Below are 19,869 nucleotides of genomic sequence, written 5' to 3'. Positions count from 1 at the left end.
GGAAGAAGGAGCGGTGCCCGGCGGCTGGAACGGGGACAGGTGAATATTACATACTTACCTAGTCCCAGCGATCCTGACGCTCCCTCTGCCTGTCACAGCTGGTCTTCGGTGCCGCAGCCTCTTCCTGTCAGCGGTCACCGGCACCGCTGATTAGAGAAATGAATAGGCGGCTCCACCCCTATGGGAGGTGGAGCCGCCTATTCATTTTTCTAATGAGCGGTCCCATGTGACCGCTGAAGAGGGGAAGAAGCTGCAGCACAGAACACCGTGGGACGGCAGGGGGAGCGCCAGGATCGCTGGGACTAGGTGAGTATGCCTCAGCGCCCTCTCCCCCTCACCAGCCGACCCTGCCACCCACCTTGACTCGAGTATAAGCCGAGAGGGGCACTTTCAGCCCAAAAATTTGGGCTGAAAATCTCGGCTTATACTCGAGTATATATGGTACTTTTCCACTGTGCTCATGGCAATTGCAGGTGCGGACTGCAGGTTTCTGGCTGTGGACATTGGAGCGTTTGGCCGTGCAAATGACTCACGGACATTTAAGGACTCTGATATGGGGCAAAGGTTATATGGGAACAATTTTAATTTCCCCCAGCCACGACCTCTTCCCAACACCGAAGGCCCGGCAATGCCATTTGTTGTGGTTGGGATGAGGCTTTTCAAATGTGTGCCAACCTACTGAAACCCTACTCCAGTCGGGGCTTGGACCACACCAAAAGTATTTTTAATTACAGACTGTCCAGGGCCAGAAGAACTGTGGAGTGCGCCTTTGGCATCCTGGTCTCCAAATGGCATATTTTAGGATCCACCATTAATATGAAAATTGAGACAGTGGATGAGGTGGTGAAGGCTTGTGTGGTTTTCCACAATTATATTATGGCCAAAGAGAGACTGAACGTGGAACTCGATGAACCCATACCAAACCCATTGCCCGATTACCAAAGATCATCCTCTGAGGACAACTGTTGAAATTGCGCAGATGAGTGATCGATTTGCTTTCTATTTTGTATCCGATGTTGGCCGTGTGTCATGGCAAGATACAATGGTGTAGTGCTTATGTTTTGTACTGTAATACTTTATTCAGCTTTTAAATGAAAAATTAATACCTTTATAGTGCTAAAAAAAAGGTATAATGACAAGAAAAGATTTCTACACTATTATGTCCAATAAAGGTCACCAGTAAAGGTGCCTAATGTAATGTTATTTTATATTTGCCATCTACCTCTATTTTCAAAATGTTTGTGTTTTGACTAAACTTACTTTAATGTGCCCTAACATATAAAAACTTGCTATCCCTTTTTTTCAAATGTGGTTAATAAAAAATTTTTTAACACTTCTACAAACTCCATTTGCCTACCAACTGCTGTAAAACTGGGTAACGCCGAAAATGTACTGAGGTGATCACCAGCTCCCATATTGACTCAGCAAAAACACAACACTTTTGTTGACATGGCCGTGTGTTCGATAGTTGAGCGAACTTCATCGGCTCCCTCCTTGGCAAACTGTCAAGCTTCCAGACTAGTTGCATAGGGAACACGGCTTCATTGAGCGCGCTGGATGATCAAATATTTTCACCCACCGCAGCAGCATGTGTCGCGGCAGTGTGACAGCCACTACACATGCATGGCGAGGCCAACAAATAGGCTTCGGTTGTTCATGTGTTGTGCCAGTCACACAGCCTTGGAACATGCAGCAGCAGTGCCGTAAAAAAGCAGATCAACCGCACACATGGAGCAGGGTCCATATGCAAGTAGTTGGAAAGTGTTTAGCCTGCCAAGGAGGGAGCCGATCTTGTTCTCTCCACTCTTGCGAGTCAAAACTATTGAAGTCAGGATGCACAAATACATCCTGATTCAAATAGTGTCGACACTTGGCCACGTGAACATTGCAACCACCTCACAAGAGCCCTGACCTTAAGGTACCGTCACACAACGCTATTGTTAATGATATCGTTGCAACGTCATGCTTTTGGTGACATAGCAACGATCCCGCTAACGACCTCGTTATGTGTGACAGCGACCAACGATCAGGACCCTGCTGGGAGATCGTTGGGGAATGATCAGGACCATTTTTTGGTCGCTGATCCCCCGCTGTCATTGCTGGATCAGCGTGTGTGACGCCGATCCAGCGTTCACTTGTAACCAGGGTAAATATCGGGTTACTAAGCGCAGGGCCGCGCTTAGTAACCCGATATTTTCCCTGGTTACCCGGGTGCTGCAGGGGGATTTCGGCATCGTTGAAGACAGTTTCAATGATGCCGAAGTCTTTACCCTGATCGTTGGTCGCTGGAGAGAGCTGTCAGTGTGACAGCTCCCCAGCGACGACACAACGACTTACCAACGATCACGGCCAGGTCGTATCGCTGGTCGTGATCGTTGGTAAGTTGTTTTAGTGTAACTATACCTTTCTTGTATGTATACAATCTATGTAATAATCCTGTTTGTGTTTGTAAACACCTCATAGAACAATGAGAGACACCCAAAAAAACTCTACTTAAAAATTGATAAAATAGTGTCTGACATTGCATATATATGAGGTGTATAAAACACAAAATGTGTGTAGACGGTGCACGGTGTGAGTTGCCGATAACTATAGTTGACAATAAATACAAATATTGCTTGAAAAAAACATTTTTATTTGGGGGAAACAAAAAGAAAAGGGGGGGAGCAAACTAGGGGGTATCAATTGTTGCAATCAATGGTGATTGGTAACTCCCTGCTTGGGAATGGCGAGAGGAGGAAGAGGAGGATAATGTCGAGCCATAGTCTGATAGACTGGAGGGCAAATCAAAGCCCTCAACATAAGCTGGGGAAGAGACAACAACCTCTGTAGGGGAGGGAGGAGGCAAAATCAGTCTGCTTGATCTTGACTGGCTCTGGCTGCTCCTGCTGCGGCTAGACCCCTGCCGCGATGTAGGTGTCTGTGTTGGAGCAGCCAGAGCTGCAGGAGCTGTTCGCTTTTTCTTTCTCCTTTTAGCTTCTCCCGCGGCGGCTTCCCCAGCAAGACGGGTACGGGAGGTTGAGGGCCTAGCAGGAGCAGGACTCGGCGGCTCGGTGTGATGGTGTCTGTGGTGGCATCTCTCGGCACGCGGACCTCGGTGGAGTGGCTGTGCAGCAGGAGTCGGAGTGATGCTAGCCAGCGATGGTACTACGGGCATTGTAGTCGTTGGCTGCATGATCCGAGCCTGCTGCAGAGCACTCACGTAGGCATTGTTGCAGGCCTGCATCACCGAAATCTGGAGTTCCGGTGTAAGGTGTTCCACCATGCCCTTCGCAATGGCACTAAAAAAATGTTTTGCCGGCCTCATGAGCTCGGATTCCATTGTTTCAAGGCGCCGGTCAATAGTGGCCAGAGCAGTGTCCATTCTATCTCCCAGCACTTTGAAACAATTTTGGAATACCGTGCCCACATGAAAATATTCGGGAATTAGCGGCCTGTCCGAGGCCCGCTGACGCTGGCAGGAATAGCCAAACGAAGGAGCGACAGAGGCCTCGGCCAGGGGAACACCAGATGGACCGGCTGCCGTTTCTCCAGAAAGTGGTGCAAGCTTGCTCTCGCTGTGGGATGGCTGTGACGGGTCAGATGGCGATTCATGAAGGCCCGCTCCAGATGGCCGAACAGGCTCGAGGGTGCTGCTGTGTGTTCTGTGAAAAGATAAGGAAAACATTAGTCTTTAAAAAATAACATATCACATACACCAACTCCTGTAATATAATAAAGTTAACATTGCATCACACAACAATAGATTACAATCCTCTGTCTCTCAGTCTGTCTGTCCTTTAATCATTCGCTGATTGTTATCGCCAGCTGCCTATTATGGCTGACGAGTCCAATCAGCGACGGGCCTAGTGCAGAAGAAAATGAGCGCTCCTTCCCATTGCGAATGCCTTTTGCCCGCATACTCAACACTGTCATCGCCAAACACACGGCTGGCGTTAACACAAATTTTTTTGGGACAAAAAACATTGGTGTCATAAACTCTTTAGTATTGACGCTGCCTATGCCGCATCAATATTAAACGATTTAAAGTTACCAATTTGATTTGAAAAAAATCCCAGCTATGCTTGACCTACAGTGGCATTTGAGATGACTGCCATTTTTTACGCTAATCGCAGGACCTGCCATGACGTCACGGTCAAGTGATCGAGACGTCATCACAGTTCCTGTGATCAGACCTACCCTGGCTCAGAACGAAACCTGTCATGGACTACAAGGACTCACGCGGTTAAAAAAAAATGTCACAAAAATGGATGGGCAATATACCATGCCACAAGGGAAAAAGTAACGTGGATGGCCAATATACTACGTGTACTACGTGGATGGGCAATACACTATGTGGCAGGGCAATATACTATGTGGATACGTGGCTAGGACATGTACTATGTGGCTGCACAATAAACTAAGTGGCCTGGCAATTATACTATGTGGATGCGCAATGTTATACGTGGCTGGGCAATGTACGATGTGGCTGTGCAATATGCTATGTGGCTGGGCATATTGTGCAGTACCCGATGCGTTAAATACTTACTGTCGGCGGCCAAGGATCGGTCTCAGGAACTGCAACGCCCTACTATACTTGTAGGTCGCAGACCTGGCCGCAGCAGCACCACTTCGAACCTTCTCCTCGTTACGTAGCACCTTATTGAAACGGTCCTTCATGGATCGCCATCTGGTCTTCAACTTTTTGACTGTGAATGCAAACAACAAAAATGGTTAGATATTTTACATTTCCAAATGATAACACAACCGTGTGCGATGCAAAGTTGAAGGCGTTGATCGCATCACACACGGTTGTGTTATCCTGGTCTGATAGTTCTGATCGGAGTTTAAAAAATACTTACGAAAGTTAGATTTTTCCGTAGTGGAAGCGCTGTCAAAGCCATTCCACAGTGATTTTGCCACCTCAACCCACATCCGCCTCAAGACGACCTGGTCCGCGTGCCGGGGGTCACGGCTGTCCCACAACGGGCTACGCTCTGGTATGCTTGATATTAGGAGCTCCCGTTGTGAAACCTAGAATAATAGAAAAACATTAAGGTTATGCAGATTTAAAAAAATTGACAACAACCACCACCCACCACCCCCCCCAAAAAAACATCCTTTTTGTTTTGAAAAATACTTACTCGCTGTCTTGCCGCCACAGCTTGGCCCCGAGGTCGCTGCTCCTGCTGGGTCCCTTCCTCCTCACTTGAAGAAGCCTGTAAAAATTGTTTAAGAAAAAAATTAGTGCCAAGTCTACAAATGAAAGCGAATAATAAGCAACTGTACATAATTACTCTCTGAACTCCCCTGCGCCGAGTGACTCGATGGTGACTCCGTCGCAATTCTTGCAAGATAATTCTGCAAGGAAAAATTGAAAAAAAATATTACATTAAAAGCACAAAACACAGCCACATACAAGAAAATAGCAAAAAAAAACCATCATAACATTACTACCACAACAGACTGTTCACTCATAGGACAATGCAAACTCAACATGCGCTGATCATACCACAACGCCATACATTGCAATAAAATTCAATAGCAGGTACGACACAATGCATAGTATAGCAAAATGTGTCATCCAGAATAGACAAAAAAACATTATGCTACAAGAGCCCCCTATGTACAAATAAAAAAAAAATCACACGTATTCCTTTATTGTTTACACAAAAAAAAAAATATTAACAAAGGGCAAAGAAATAGCAAACTAGTGTAAAACGCCATACTTTACAATTAAAAACAACAAGACATGATCCAAAACAACACCATCTTGTGACATAGAACCACAGAAATACATCAGAAACAGATAAAGGATAAAAACCATTCTATATAAACAAAAAAACTGGAAATTATACAGCAACCCAATACAAGATTAACCATAGTCAAATAAAAAAAAAACCTCGACAAAGAAAAAAAAACAGCCCTCCCCCCCTAAAAAAAACAATACATTATAAACATAGTAATCATACTACCCCGACCCTAAATCTCAAAAGGGAATGGGCCACACTTCGTCATACTAGTATAACATAACAATCCTTATTATAGGATCAAGAAGTGCCTTCAAACACAATTTACAAAATAGCAATTTCTTTATTTCAAATATAAAATAGAACATAACATTAAAATAGGTGCCTCAAACCAGACAAAACCAGAGGCTAGGAAGGCAAAGTGGAGTATAGTTGACTTATATATATACAAATACCGTATATACTCAAGTATAAGCCGAGATTTTCAGCCCAAAAATGCCCCTCTCGGCTTATACTCGAGTCACGGTAGCGGTGGGGTCGGCGGGTGAGGGGGAGAGGGCGCTGAGGTATACTTACCGAGTCCCCCTGCCCGTCACACAGTCTTCGGTGCTGCAGCTCTTCCCCTGTTCAGCGGTTACATGGGACCGTTCATTAGCTAAATGAATACGCGGCTCCACCTCCCATAGGGGTGGAGCCGCATATTCATTTCTCTAATCAGCGGTGCCGGTGACCGCTGATAGAGGAAGAAGCTGCGGCACCGAAGACCGTGTGACAGGCAGAGGGAGCGGGACGCCGGGAGCAGGTAAGTATGTCATATTCACCTGTCCCCGTTCCACCCGCCGGGCGCCGCTCTGCCTTCGCGTCCTCTTGCTCTGACTGTTCAGGTCAGAGGGCGCAATGACGCATATAGTGTGCGCGGCGCCCTCTGCCTGATCAGTCAGTGCGGAGAGACGCCGGGACCAGACTCTAGGAGCTGCAAGCAAGAGAGGGGAGTATGGCATTTTTTTTTTATTGCAGCAGCCGCAGCAGCAATGGCACAGCTTTCTATGGCACAGCTATGGGGCAATACTGAACGGTGCAGAGCACTATATGGCACAGCTATGGGGCAATACTGAATGGTGCAGAGCACTATATGGCACAGCTATGGGGCAATACTGAACGGCGCAGAGCACTATATGGCAGCTATGGGGCAATACTGAATGGCGCAGAGCACTATATGGCAGCTATGGGGCAATAATGAACGGCGCAGAGCACTAAATGACAGCTATGGGGCAATAATGAATGGCGCAGAGCACTATATGGCAGCTATGGGGCAATAATGAACGGCGCAGAGCACTATATGGCACAGCTATGTGGCAATAATGAACGGTGCAGAGCACTATATGGAACAGCTATGGGGCAATAATGAACGGCGCAGAGCACTATATGGCATAGCTATGGGGCAATAATGAATGGTGCAGGGCACTATATGGCACATCTATGGGGCAATAATGAACGGCGCAGAGCACTATATGGCACAGCTTTATATGGAAAAAACCAAAATAACAATAACCAAGGTCTATTATTAAGGAAGAAAACCAAAAAATTCGATAATTAAAAAATGAAAAATATATCATAAAGACCAGTAGGAAGGATCCTATGGAAAAAAACAGGGTCTCTGGTAACAATGAAAAAAATGCCAGAAAAATATAGTGCACCTGTACAGGAAAGGGCTAGGGAAGATAGACGTGCCTGTCCCTCGAAAATTCCCTTCCTGACAGCGGAGGTTGGCACCCTGGGATACGATGTGGCGCCACCGCTCAACGTCGACTGACCCTGAAATCCCTAAAAGGGGATCCCTCAAAAAAAGCCACCACCAACAATAACACCAAAAAAAAAGAAAAACATAACGAGTGAAAAAGTGACAAATAAAAATACCTGTGCTGCTATAGGCTGACTGTAAGAGCACTGATAACTCAGTAAGTATAATCTATATGGACTCTGGCGTATACTGTGAGCTAGAGGAAAAAAAAAAAAAAAAAGAAACAGTGCTGTATAAAGATATTAGAACACTGTAGAACCTCTCAAAAACATGTAACGGTAATACTACAGCAGTAGATATACCGACAAAGAGTCACTGCTTATAAAATAAAGCAGTATCATTCAAGTACAGGACACCAAATACAGAGGGTCAGAAAAAGGCAGCCTCTGAAATAGTTGGTATTCTTGCCGTGCCCATAGAGTTCTTAAAGAGCCAGATCAATAATGTAATGGCTCTTATTCACTCAGTTTGAACATAACATACTTCTAGAGCATAACAAATAGTGCAAAAGCTCTTAATTAGCTCAATATGGACACAGTAGGTGTTTAGGTGAAAGTGGAAGTAAGTAAATTATAAATCAATTTTTAAACTATTGGCATCACCGCCAGAAACAAACATAAAAAAGTACATAAGGAGATGTTAATAGCTTACTCCCAATGAGGTGAGAATACTAAACAAAATCACCAGCAGATACACCTATGAGTATCGAGAGGTAGAGATATTCTCGTATCTCGTTTAGAAAGCACACCTAGTCATAGGGTAACACTTGTCAGCCTCAAATCAATTGTGCTGTATGTTCAGATGTATATCGGTATTGAGGAGTTAAAGATGCAATTTACGCATATCTTATAGTATAATCACTCTTACCTGACTTAACTGAATGGTGTCAGGTACTTGTAAATATCACAGAAACTGATTTAATGAACTGCTGGCATTACCGCCAAACAGGATATAAATATAACGAGGTTGGTACAGTTACCATATTTTTCAAAGCTCATATAGAACGTCCCTCTTTCAGAGTTAGGCAAATCTCTAGGATACAGTATACAGGTTTATTAATAGCCACATATGAGCGTCATTATGGAGGGAAACGTCCTTGCCAGAGTGTAGGATAGGGCATAAATACCAAAAACATGCACAGAAAAATATTTACTGTGTCAGAAATGAGTGCCCTAAACAGATAGAGCTATACATTTATCCCAACAATCATAATCGCCACAAGCCCCACAATAAGATACACAGTGGTCAGGCGCTGTTGGGGCACTAATAAAACATTGTGTCTAGTAGCCCATATCTTGTGCAAGTAACAAAAAAAGAAGGGGAGTACACACTCCATCAGCCTTGCAGCACACAGGTATTAATGAACAAACACTTATCTCATGGAGACAGATGTCTCATCCCTACGCATTTCGCCCCATAAGGCTGTCCAAAGGGGCTCATCAGGGGACTGCCAGCAATAGGCACGGGGGCAGCAGACAATGTAAGCGCCGCACGCGGTCCGGATAAGGCAGTGTCAAAACCGGCATACCCGCGAACTATATGCCATAGACCCGGAAGTGGATGAAAACACTTCCGGGATTCCAAGGGCGCAGAAGAGCGCATGTGCAGAGGCCTCCTCAGCGCAGATGAACGCCAATACATAGTGCGCAAACGGCGTAGATGGATAGGACAAAAGGTGTGTCCACCCATTAACACACCGTGCTCAGCGCTTGTCATATAAAGCACCGCGCAGGCACACTAAGTCCTGCCAGGAGGAGTTACCCAGATGTAACATGCAAATATGACAAACGGAGCCCTTGTAAGGAGAAACCAAAAAGAACCACAGGTGTGCATGTAACAAACAGGTCTAATAGCCATGGGTCGTATATCCTGATGAACGATAGCCACAAGATATAACGGGCACTACATCAAGCTAAATGACATTCGGCCAGGACAAAAGAAAGCCTCATGCACATATCAAATTAGAGCTAGAGAACTATTATACACTAGCCATCCGAAATATAAGATAACAATACTTTGGATACCTAACACCCACCCTGAGAGATAGATGGCATATAGAGGGCATTGTAATAGCAAACTAACATTAGACTACCTGGTCTAGAGATATTATAGAAATAAGAAAAAATAAACAATAACGGTCACCAGCTATCGATGACAAAAAATACAAGACGTCGTGGTCTGTGAAGGACCAATATGACGCCGGCAAGAGGATTGTGTGCGGGATAACCAAGGCTAGATTTAAATGAAGCTACCAAAGTTTAATTGCTCATTCAGTCCCCCCGGACTGACAGATTCCATCAGGAAGATCCATCTGGTCTCCCTTTGGATAATCTTCTTATCCCAATTACCCTTTCTTTCCACTTGAGAGACCGTCTCGATGGCTTTAAAGGAGATAGACCCCATTTCGCCCGCATGAAACTCATTGACATGACGTGCCACAGGGGTATCACGTTGATGTAGGATATCCCCAATATGTTCCCCTATCCTAATTTTGAAGGGTCTTTTTGTTTTACCTACATAATTAAGCGGACAGGTACATGTATATAGGTAAACAACCCCTGCCGTTTTGCAATTAGCAAAAGACCTGTTGTAAAAAGTTCTGCATGTGACGGCACTCGTAAAGGTGTTACTTACTGTAATATATTTACAAAATTTACATGAGCCACATCGGAATGTACCCTGCTCCCGGCGGTCAAGCCAAGTACCCGTCGGTTTTGGTGTCCTAAAGTGGCTAGGGGACACAAAGTCACGTATAGATCTTCCTTTTCTAGTTTCAACATGTTTTTATTTTTTAAAGAAAAACCAAGAAAATTTCACAACAAAATCCCACGCAGGGGAATATACATAAGTGTAATCAAATTCTAACATAGACTTGAAAGCATTTAAACAACACAATTAAACACGCAGACAAAGACAAGTGGTTGAAGAAGACAAGAGGAATGGGGGGGGGGGAGGGGGAGTAAGAGATCCATTACTGCATCAAAGTATCATCAATGGTCAGGTACAACGGGCGAGTCCAAGGAAGTCTATCTGACATTAAGTTGGCCTCATAGTGATAGTGATAAGACTTGGTCAAGATTATTGCTAGAGTTCCTTTCGATCCACGGCCTCCAAACTTGATAGTAGGGCTCCCATGAGTCTTCTCTTGTATCTTGTATTCGTTCACATAGCATGATGGTGTTCATTTTGTCTATTACCGAGGAAAGAGATAGGGTAGTTGTTTTCCATTTCGTTGCAATGTGTAGCTTAGTGGCGAGGAACAGCTGATTGACTAAATTATGGAGTTTGTTGGAGAAGCCCGGGTATCTGGCCCCTAGTAGGAACACCGTTGCTTCTAACTGAATCTTCCCACCATAAAGCTCCTCTACGATAGATTTAATCCTTAACCAAAGGGCGGAAACAATCGGACAATCCCACCACATGTGCTTCAAATCACCCAGGGCTCCACATCCCCTGAAACACCGATCCGATAAGTTTGGGTAGATGGCATGTAATTTGCTCGGTACCAAATATGTCCTATGTAGGAGCTTGATGGATGTTTCAACTAACGAGGTTTGGAGACTACCCTTAGAAAGAGAGCAGCAACATTTTTGACACTCTAATGGGGACATTATTTTATTAAAGTCTCTCTCCCATTGAATCATATAGTTGAGTTTTACATCCTCTGATATTGTATTCAGGGTTGAGTATATTAAAGAGATAGCTCCCTTGCCCAGTGGGTCATTCAAACATATTTGCTCATAACCTGATGGGCGGTGGGTGACACCATGTCCTAAAATTTGTTCAGCAAAATGAAAGATTTGGATGATCCGCAATATTTCAGAGTTTGGTGGGGAGTACTTTTGGATGAATTCTTGTTTGGTGAGTAGAATGTTAAATGGCGAAGTTAGATGTTTAAGGGTAATTAGACCCCTAGATACCCACCAATGGAAAGGGCGAGGCTCCAACCCTGGTGGAAAAGCTGGATTATGAAAAATATGCGTCATTAAGGAAGTTTTGGATTGTAGGGAATGTTTAAATCTTTCCTTCCTCCATAGTATCAGGGAATGTGCTGTGAATGGAGCTGAAGTATGGAGCCCTTTCGGAAGCCTCTGCAACGAACACATGAGGCCTGGTAGGGTGAATGGGGTCAGGAGATGGGATTCGAGATTCACCCATCTGGGTGTGTAATGTTTGTCAGCGTTGGCACTTATTAGCTGAGCTATTTGGGCCGCTCTATAGTATAAAGTGAAGTTGGGTAGAGACAAACCTCCTCGTCTTCTATTAATAAACATGGTTTTTAGTCTTATTCTAGGTCTTTTCCCCTGCCATATAAATTTAGAGATCGTGTTATGGATATCTAGTAACGTTTTGGAAGGTAGGGGAATGGGCAAAGAGCGGAAAATATACAGGAATCGTGGTAAAGATACCATCTTAATGGCGTGTAGTCTACCTAACCAGGATAAGGACATAGATGACCATCTGGCAAGGTCTGATTTGAGATTTCTAATTAAGGGGGCATAGTTCCATTTAAATAGAGTCGATCTATGGGAGGTTAGATTGATGCCGAGATAGGTTAAGTACTGCTCATTTCTGGTAAACTTAAATTGTGCTGTTATGTTGTTTTGTATTTCCCTGGGGGTATTAATGAACAAGGCTTCAGATTTGTCAACATTAATCTTGAGGCCAGAGACCAGTTCAAATTCATGGAGGGCAACGAAAAGGTTTGGGAGTGTAATAGTGGGATTGACTATGGATAAAAGTAGGTCATCCGCAAAAAGGCTAGCCTTGTATTGATCATCTTTGATTATAGGTCCATTAATGTTGGGGTTGGTTCTAATAGCTTTTGCCAGGGGTTCCATGGCTAGGGCACCTGAAGACCCACCTCTTCCGACAAGCCTACAACCTGCAGTAACCACCGATTGACCAAACCGCTGCACGGCCAGCTCTACCCTCACCTACTGTATCCTCACCCATCCCTTGTAGATTGTGAGCCCTCGCGGGCAGGGTCCTCTCTCCTCCTGTACCAGTTGTGACTTGTATTTTTCAAGATTATTGTACTTGTTTTATTATGTATACCCCTCCTCACATGTAAAGCGCCATGGAATAAATGGCGCTATAATAATAAATAATAATAATAATAATAATAGGGCAAATAGGGCTGGGGATAGCGGGCATCCCTGTCTGGTACCACGTTGTATGTTAATAGGGGTAGGCCGGTTTGCGGGTAGTTTCAGATAGGCCGTGGGGTGATCATACAAAAGTTTAAGACAGGAGATAATACTACTCGGGAAACCAAACTTAGCGAGGACTTCAAACAAGTATGACCATGACACTGAGTCAAAGGCCTTCTCTATATCGAGTGCTAGCAAGAGCAAGGATTGCTTGGAGTGATTAGCCGAGTGTATTAAATTAAGATTTCTCCTGATATTGTCAGGGCCCTGTCTCTTGGGGATGAACCCTACCTGGTCCCGGTGGATTAGAATGGGCAGTATTTTATTCAGTCTGGCCGTGATTATGGATGTGAAGATTTTTAAATCTATGTTTAGCAATGAGATAGGCCTATAGTTTTTAGGGTATAGGTGATCCTTCTTCGGTTTTGGGATTACAGTTACGTGAGCGGTGTAAAATTCAGGAGGCATTTGAGCTCCGTTTAGGAGAGCATTACAAAAGCTCTGTATGTGAGGTATAAGTAGGCTGTCAAATTTTTTGTAGTACAGTGCCGTGAGCCCATCAGGCCCGGGGGCTTTGTTTTTTTTTTAATTTTTAATCGTGGCTTTTATTTCATCGGAGTTGATTGGTACTTGGAGATGTGCTATGTCTGAGTCCGGAACTTTAGGTAGTGTCAGATCTCTGAGGAAGCTCTGGATGCGAGTCGGGGAGGGGGGCTGTGGGAGGGAGTAAAGGTTTTGATAGTATTGCTGGAACGTTTTATATATTACATCTGGGTGGGCAGTAACACGGCCTGTAGGGTCTTTAATGGCTGGGATATTATTCAGAAGCTCTCTACTCCTAAGTTTACGGGCCAACATGCTGCTTGGTTTGTTAGCATATTTGTGAAAAGTAGATTTAGTCCATGTCAGGGCCCTTTCTGATCTATTTGTTAAAATGGTATTGAGATGTAATTTAGTTTCATGGATTTTCTTGGTTAGATAAAGTGAAGAGAGATTTTGGTTTGCCTGTTCTAATTTTGAGAGTTTATTTTCTAATTGCAATTGTAGTTCAGATCTTTGTTTTCTCTTGTTAGAAGCAATTTTGATCAGGGTCCCTGTTATAAATTTTTTGTGTGCCATCCACAGAGTTCCCGGGGACACGTCTGTGGTATTGTTAGTTTGGAAATATAGGTTTAGTTCATCCTTTATAGTAGATAAGACCGTTGGATCTGTTAGTAGGGACTCGTTCAGTCTCCACCTGAACAGCCTAGAAGTGGTAATGTCAAAGTTAAAAGCAGAAAGGACGGCATCATGGTCTGACCAAGATGATACTATATGTCGGGAGTATAAGACCGAGGGGAGTGTTTTGGAAGAGGTGAGATGTAAGTCAATTCTGGAATAGGACTTTTGTGCGGGGGAGAAATATGAGTATCCCCTCTGAGGGCCATTTAGCTCTCGCCAGATATCTGCCAAACAATTTACTTTCAGCATTTGTAGGATTTTTTTCCTGTCTGTTTTTGATATGTCTGTTCGATTCAGTGAACTGCTGTCAAGTGACGGGTTTAAAGTGAGATTGAAGTCGCCACACCATATAAGGTGATGGTATGAGAGTGAAGCTAATTTGGATAAGATTAGACGTATGACCCGGGTCTGAGTGGAAGTTGGCAGGTAGCTATTAACAATGCATATATTTAGACCCTGCAGGGTCCCCATCAGGATAATGAATCTGCCCTCAGGATCTGAATACGTGTTAGTGGGTTGGAATGGGAGGCTGTTTTTAATTAGAATAGCCACGCCCCTCGTTTTGCGGTCCCAGGTGGAAAGGAAGAATTTCGAATAATGTGTATCCAGGAATTTAGGGCGGGAAGAGTTGGAAAAATGGGTTTCCTGGAGGCAGATTACGTCTGGGTTGTGCTTCTGATAATCGAGGAAGGCCTTTTTACGTTTTAAGGGCGAGTTAAAGCCCCGCACATTATGGGAGAGCACTCTACACATGTTTAATTAAGTGGACACTGCTAATTAGAGGCAAGCCATCGCCCTCCACCCGACTTCGGCCCATAAATTCACCATCACAGCAATAATCTCTCTGTGGAAACAAAAGGGAAGAGACAAACAAGGGGGAGACGTCGACACAAAACATAACAAACATTTTCCAAAGGGCATTGAGCCCACAAGATGCGGCGATCTGGGGTCCCATATTAGGAAGGACACCAAGATTCGCCGAGGTTGGGCAGCATGTTGCGACCTCGAGGACCCCAACCCTTGAATCATGTAAGGTTGACTTTATAATAGGGGGGAGGGAAGGGGGGAGGGAAGGGGGGAGAGAGGGGGGGAGAAGAAGAGAGGGGGGAGAAGAAGAGAGGGGGGAGGAAAAAGGGGGGGGGATAGGCGGGAGGGAATAGGGATAAAAGTGCTTGATAATGTAATAGTAAACAGTTCAACTGTAAATAGACCGAGCGTTAACTGCTAGGTAAATAACCTAGTTTCAGAGCTGGCTAAAACCAACAACTGGTCCCACAACAGGACCTAAGGACACAAAAAGCATTTTGAGGATGCCAAAATCTGGGTTATGCGAGTCAGGTGACCTGAGTGTTTTGGCTTCTTGTTCTGGGAGTATTCCTCCATTCCCTTTCAGGCCTGGGTTTTCTCTGCGGGAGCGAGGATGTCTCTGAAGATATTGTGATACCAGCCTTAATTAGGGCCTGAGTTCCTTCTTCTAGGGACCGGCAGGTATAGAGTTGGGATTTGAATGTGAAAATAAGGGCAAATGGGAAGCCCCATCTGTATTTGACCTGTGCTTCTTGTAGAGAGGCCGTAATTGACCTGAGGGCCCTTCTCCTGGCCAGTGTGGTAGGTGCAATGTCTGCATAAATGTGCACTGAGTCTGGCAGGCCGGGTAAGATAGGATGGTTTCTGGCCGCTAGCAAGATCTGATCATGGGTCTCCTCATAATGCATCTTTAGTATTACATCTCTGGGCATATCATTAGACCGTGGCCTGCCCAGTGCCCTGTGTATTCTTGTAATATGGAGAAGGGACGGGTCCAGGTCAGGTAGAAGGGCTGTGAAGAGGGCTGCTGCTGTATCTTTAAGGGCAACAACATGTTCAGGGAGTCCTCTAATTCGTATGTTACTCCTTCTGGATCTGTTCTCATAGTCCTCACATCTTAATTCTAGCTCAGTAATGCGGTCTGTATGTAATTTGAGAATCCCCTGATCCTCCTCTAGTGCATCTGAGACGGCCTCCATTTTTTCCTCCAGGTTGTTTGTGCGCTGTGCTAAATCTTGTAACTGGGACGAGATACTCTGCATAGCGGTGGTGAGTTCCTCTCTAAAGGTTTCCTGCAGGGACCTTGTGAGGGCTGCTGTTGAAATCATCGCTTCAGAGTGCGGGAGAGTGTCATCTCGCTCTGCGCTTCCATCGCCATGAGTTACTGAGGCTGGTGGAGGAATAGTTGCCGTAGCCATTTTGGAAGGGGTGCCGCTCATAAGAAGATCTGAAATAGAGCGGCCCGCCGGCTGTGCCGCGCTTCCCTTTTTCGGCATTACAGATTGCTCCGCTCTCAAAGATGTGCTGTCCCCGGGGGGGGGGGAGGGAACTAATTACTGTGCTCCGGTCGCTGGAAAGGGTTAAATGGGGTCCGACGGGTGGCAGAGCTCAGCACAGCATGTCTGTCATTACTGGACCCCGCACATGCGCCCCGTCACTAAAGTTTTATCCCCTAACTCACTTTACTTAATTGCAGGATGAGCTATGTGAGTTATATGGAGGGGATGGTAATGCAGTCTGATAGTTGTTGTTGCAGGGCTAAATGTTATCAGCCCCAATTATAACGCTGCAGCCTGCTGCTTTCTGCTGCTAAAAAGCCTCAGGGCCTATGCGGTTTGTGACCAAATTACCGGTGTCACCGGGGGGGGGGGGGGGGGGGGGGAGATTTTCACCACCACTGTTTGTAGTTATGGGATTATTGATCACAGGGACCTTTCCTTCCTGAGCCTGCTCACCCCTGCAGAGGGGGGTGCCTGGCCTCCTATTACTGGGATGTGGGAAACGGAGCGTGGGGGCGCCGGGGTTAACAGACTCCAGCGCAGCAGTCTCGCGGCTGTAGGGTGATTACTGAGTGCTGGTCCCGGGACTCCTTACCTCCGGCGCCTCTGTTCTGGTCTGCAGCACCGAAGCGGCGTTTTGGCAGACCCGCGCGCCTTCTGGGATCTTCTCCTCCACGGATGTCCTCTCTGATCAGCCGCACCGCCGCGCCAGGCTTCAGCGCAGGCAGGGAGGACCTTTGCTCTCGCGCCGGGGTGCTGTGGAGGAGGGGGAGGGAGCGCTTACTGTTGCCCCCGATCTCTCCACGTCCCGGCAGCTTCGGAGCGATGAGGGTCCAGCGGGGCTTCCCGCTCCGCTCTCCCCCGTCGCCTCGGTGTGGATAGCAAGATGGCGCCGGCCAGGCAATGGCGCCAAAACTTCCCGGACTCCCTCCGCTCACATACAGCTGCCCGGTGCTTCTTTCTGCCCCGCAGCTGTCTCAGTGCGACTCCGGCTGTGTGGGGACGCTGGGAAGGTCTTTTATTTCGCCTATAGGGGTTATAAATGTTGTCTTTTGCAGGCTGATAGTGGGAGCCACAGCGAGCTGCGTCTTCTCTGTTTGGGATCCAGGCCACGCCCCCTCTAGATCTTCCTTTTCTAAATGTCACAGAAGGATGTGGTGAAATAATGCCATCTAGGTCAGGGTCCGCTTTCAAAATGCCCCAAAAGCGTTTCAAAATCCCCATGACCTTTTTATTTTGATCGTCAAAAGTACCAATAAGACGTGTCAGCTGGTTTGCATCGTCCCGGGGCTTTGGTACAAGAAGTTCAGTGCGGTTACTGTGTGTGTACTGTGTAATTCCATTCTGTCGGACTCCTTAACTTATGAGGTATTGAGAGGCGACCCCACGTCCACATACTCTGGGGTTTTACTGGATATGCTGACAGAAGCTCTAGATAATCGCCTAATTTCAAAAGAAGAATTTGACTTCATGTTCCCCAAATTCCCGACCATTGCAACATTCTACTCCCTTCCAAAGATTCATAAGGGGTACACCCTGTTAAAAGGTCGCCCCATAGTCTCGGGCATTGATGCTCTATGTCAGAATGTAAGAGTGTACCTGGATAACGTTTTGCGACCCTTTGTCACAGCCCTGCCATCATATCTTAGGGATACGACTGACTTACTGAATAAAATCGAAGACATACGGATTGATTCTGATACCATCATTGCATCTATTGATGTTGAATCACTGTATAGCAGTATCCCTCACAACAAGGGCATACAGGCAACTGAGTACTTTTTGAAGACGAGGGGTACCCACCTCCGGGCCCATAACAGATTGATCATTGATTTATTGCAGTTTACTCTTGAACATAAATATTTTTTGTTTGGTGGTAAGTTCTACCACCAGCTCAGGGGCACGGCAATGGGGAGCCCTTGTGCCCCCACTTATGCTAATCTGCTCCTGGGCTGATGGGAAGACACCGTCGTTTTCCAGGACAAGGATGTCACATGGTGCCCCCAGGATTGTTTTCTGTGGGCGCTACATCGATGACATCCTTGTCCTGTGGTCTGGGGATGGTCCCTCTTTTGAGAGCTTTGTTTCTCATCTTAATACTAACGATTTGGGTCTTAGATTTACCTGTGAGGTGGGGGGGGACAAGATTTCCTTCCTTGACCTGTTTATTTCTAGATGCCCGGATGGACATCTGGGCACTTCAATTTTCCGTAAGCCTACGGCATCGAACAGCCTGTTACGGTGGGAGAGCTACCATCCCCTCAGCCTTAGAAGAGGTATCCCTAAGGGACAGTTTCTAAGATTGAAGAGAAACTGTTCATCCTTGGGGGACTTCGAGTCAAAGGCCAACAATCTTAAAAGGAGATTCAGAGAGCGAGGCTACCCGTCTCAGGTTATTGATGAGGGCTGTAGACAGGCAACGGCCTGTAACCGCACTGAACTGCAAACCAGCTGACACGTCTTATTGGTACTTTTGACGAACAAAATAAAAAGGTCATGGGGATTTTGAAACGCTTTTGGGGCATTTTGAAAGCGGACCCTGACCTAGATGGCATTATTTCACCACATCCTTCTGTGACATTTAGAAAAGGAAGATCTATACGTGACTTTGTGTCCCCTAGCCACTTTAGGACACCAAAACCGATGGGTACTTGGCTTGACCGCCGGGAGCAGGGTACATTCCGATGTGGCTCATGTAAATTTTGTAAATATATTACAGTAAGTAACAACTGTGCCGTCACAGGCAGAACTTTTTACAACAGGTCTTTTGCTAATTGCAAAACGGCAGGGGTTGTTTACCTATGTACATGTACCTGTCCGCTTAATTATGTAGGTAAAACAAAAAGACCCTTCAAAAATAGGATAGGGGAACATATTGGGGATATCCTACATCAACGTGATACCCCTGTGGCACGTCATGTCAATGAGTTTCATGCGGGCGAAGTGGGGTCTATCTCCTTTAAAGCCATCGAGACGGTCTGTCAAGTGGAAAGAAAGGGTAATTGGGATAAGAAGATTATCCAAAGGGAGACCAGATGGATCTTCCTGATGGAATCTGTCAGTCCGGGGGGACTGAATGAGCAATTAAACTTTGGTAGCTTCATTTAAATCTAGCCTTGGTTATCCCGCACACAATCCTCTTGCCGGCGTCATATTGGTCCTTCACAGACCACGACGTCTTGTATTTTTTGTCATCGATAGCTGGTGACCGTTATTGTTTATTTTTTCTTATTTCTATAATATCTCTAGACCAGGTAGTCTAATGTTAGTTTGCTATTACAATGCCCTCTATATGCCATCTATCTCTCAGGGTGGGTGTTAGGTATCCAAAGTATTGTTATCTTATATTTCGGATGGTTAGTGTATAATAGTTCTCTAGCTCTAATTTGATATGTGCATGAGGCTTTCTTTTGTCCTGGCCGAATGTCATTTAGCTTGATGTAGTGCCCGTTATATCTTGTGGCTATCGTTCATCAGGATATACGACCCATGGCTATTAGACCTGTTTGTTGCATGCACACCTGTGGTTCTTTTTGGTTTCTCCTTACAAGGGCTCCGTTTGTCATATTTGCATGTTACATCTGGGTAACTCCTCCTGGCAGGACTTACTGTGCGCCTGCGCGGTGCTTTATATGACAAGCGCTGAGCATGGTGTGTTA

At 45.6% G+C, this 19,869-nt stretch overlaps 1 protein-coding gene across 17 annotated transcripts in view; it reads right to left on the bottom strand.

The window, feature by feature from the left end:
- The window catches only part of ZDHHC14 (zinc finger DHHC-type palmitoyltransferase 14), a 650,690-nt gene that overhangs the window by 70,643 nt on the left and 560,178 nt on the right, over positions 1-19,869 (bottom strand). For 7 of the 17 annotated variants that reach the window (XM_069769377.1, XM_069769379.1, XM_069769381.1 and 4 more), the window contains 4 exons: positions 5,124-5,340; positions 4,842-5,013; positions 4,529-4,688; positions 2,615-3,644 (listed from right to left, as the gene is read on the bottom strand). The exons of 5 other annotated variants lie outside the window; for them this stretch is intronic. In XM_069769377.1, the coding sequence (XP_069625478.1) occupies positions 2,672-3,644; positions 4,529-4,688; positions 4,842-5,013; positions 5,124-5,340 (1,522 nt within the window). In that variant the 3' untranslated portion in view covers positions 2,615-2,671. Of the gene's footprint in view, positions 1-2,614; positions 3,645-4,528; positions 4,689-4,841; positions 5,014-5,123; positions 5,341-19,869 lie in introns of those variants that run through there. 5 more of the 17 variants (XM_069769380.1, XR_011321957.1, XR_011321956.1 and 2 more) reach the window with 5 other exon arrangements.

This window comes from Ranitomeya imitator, chromosome 5 (assembly GCF_032444005.1).
Source record: "Ranitomeya imitator isolate aRanImi1 chromosome 5, aRanImi1.pri, whole genome shotgun sequence".
In the NCBI taxonomy this organism is placed as follows: domain Eukaryota; kingdom Metazoa; phylum Chordata; class Amphibia; order Anura; family Dendrobatidae; genus Ranitomeya; species Ranitomeya imitator.
This window is presented reverse-complemented; position numbering and strand designations above follow the sequence as displayed.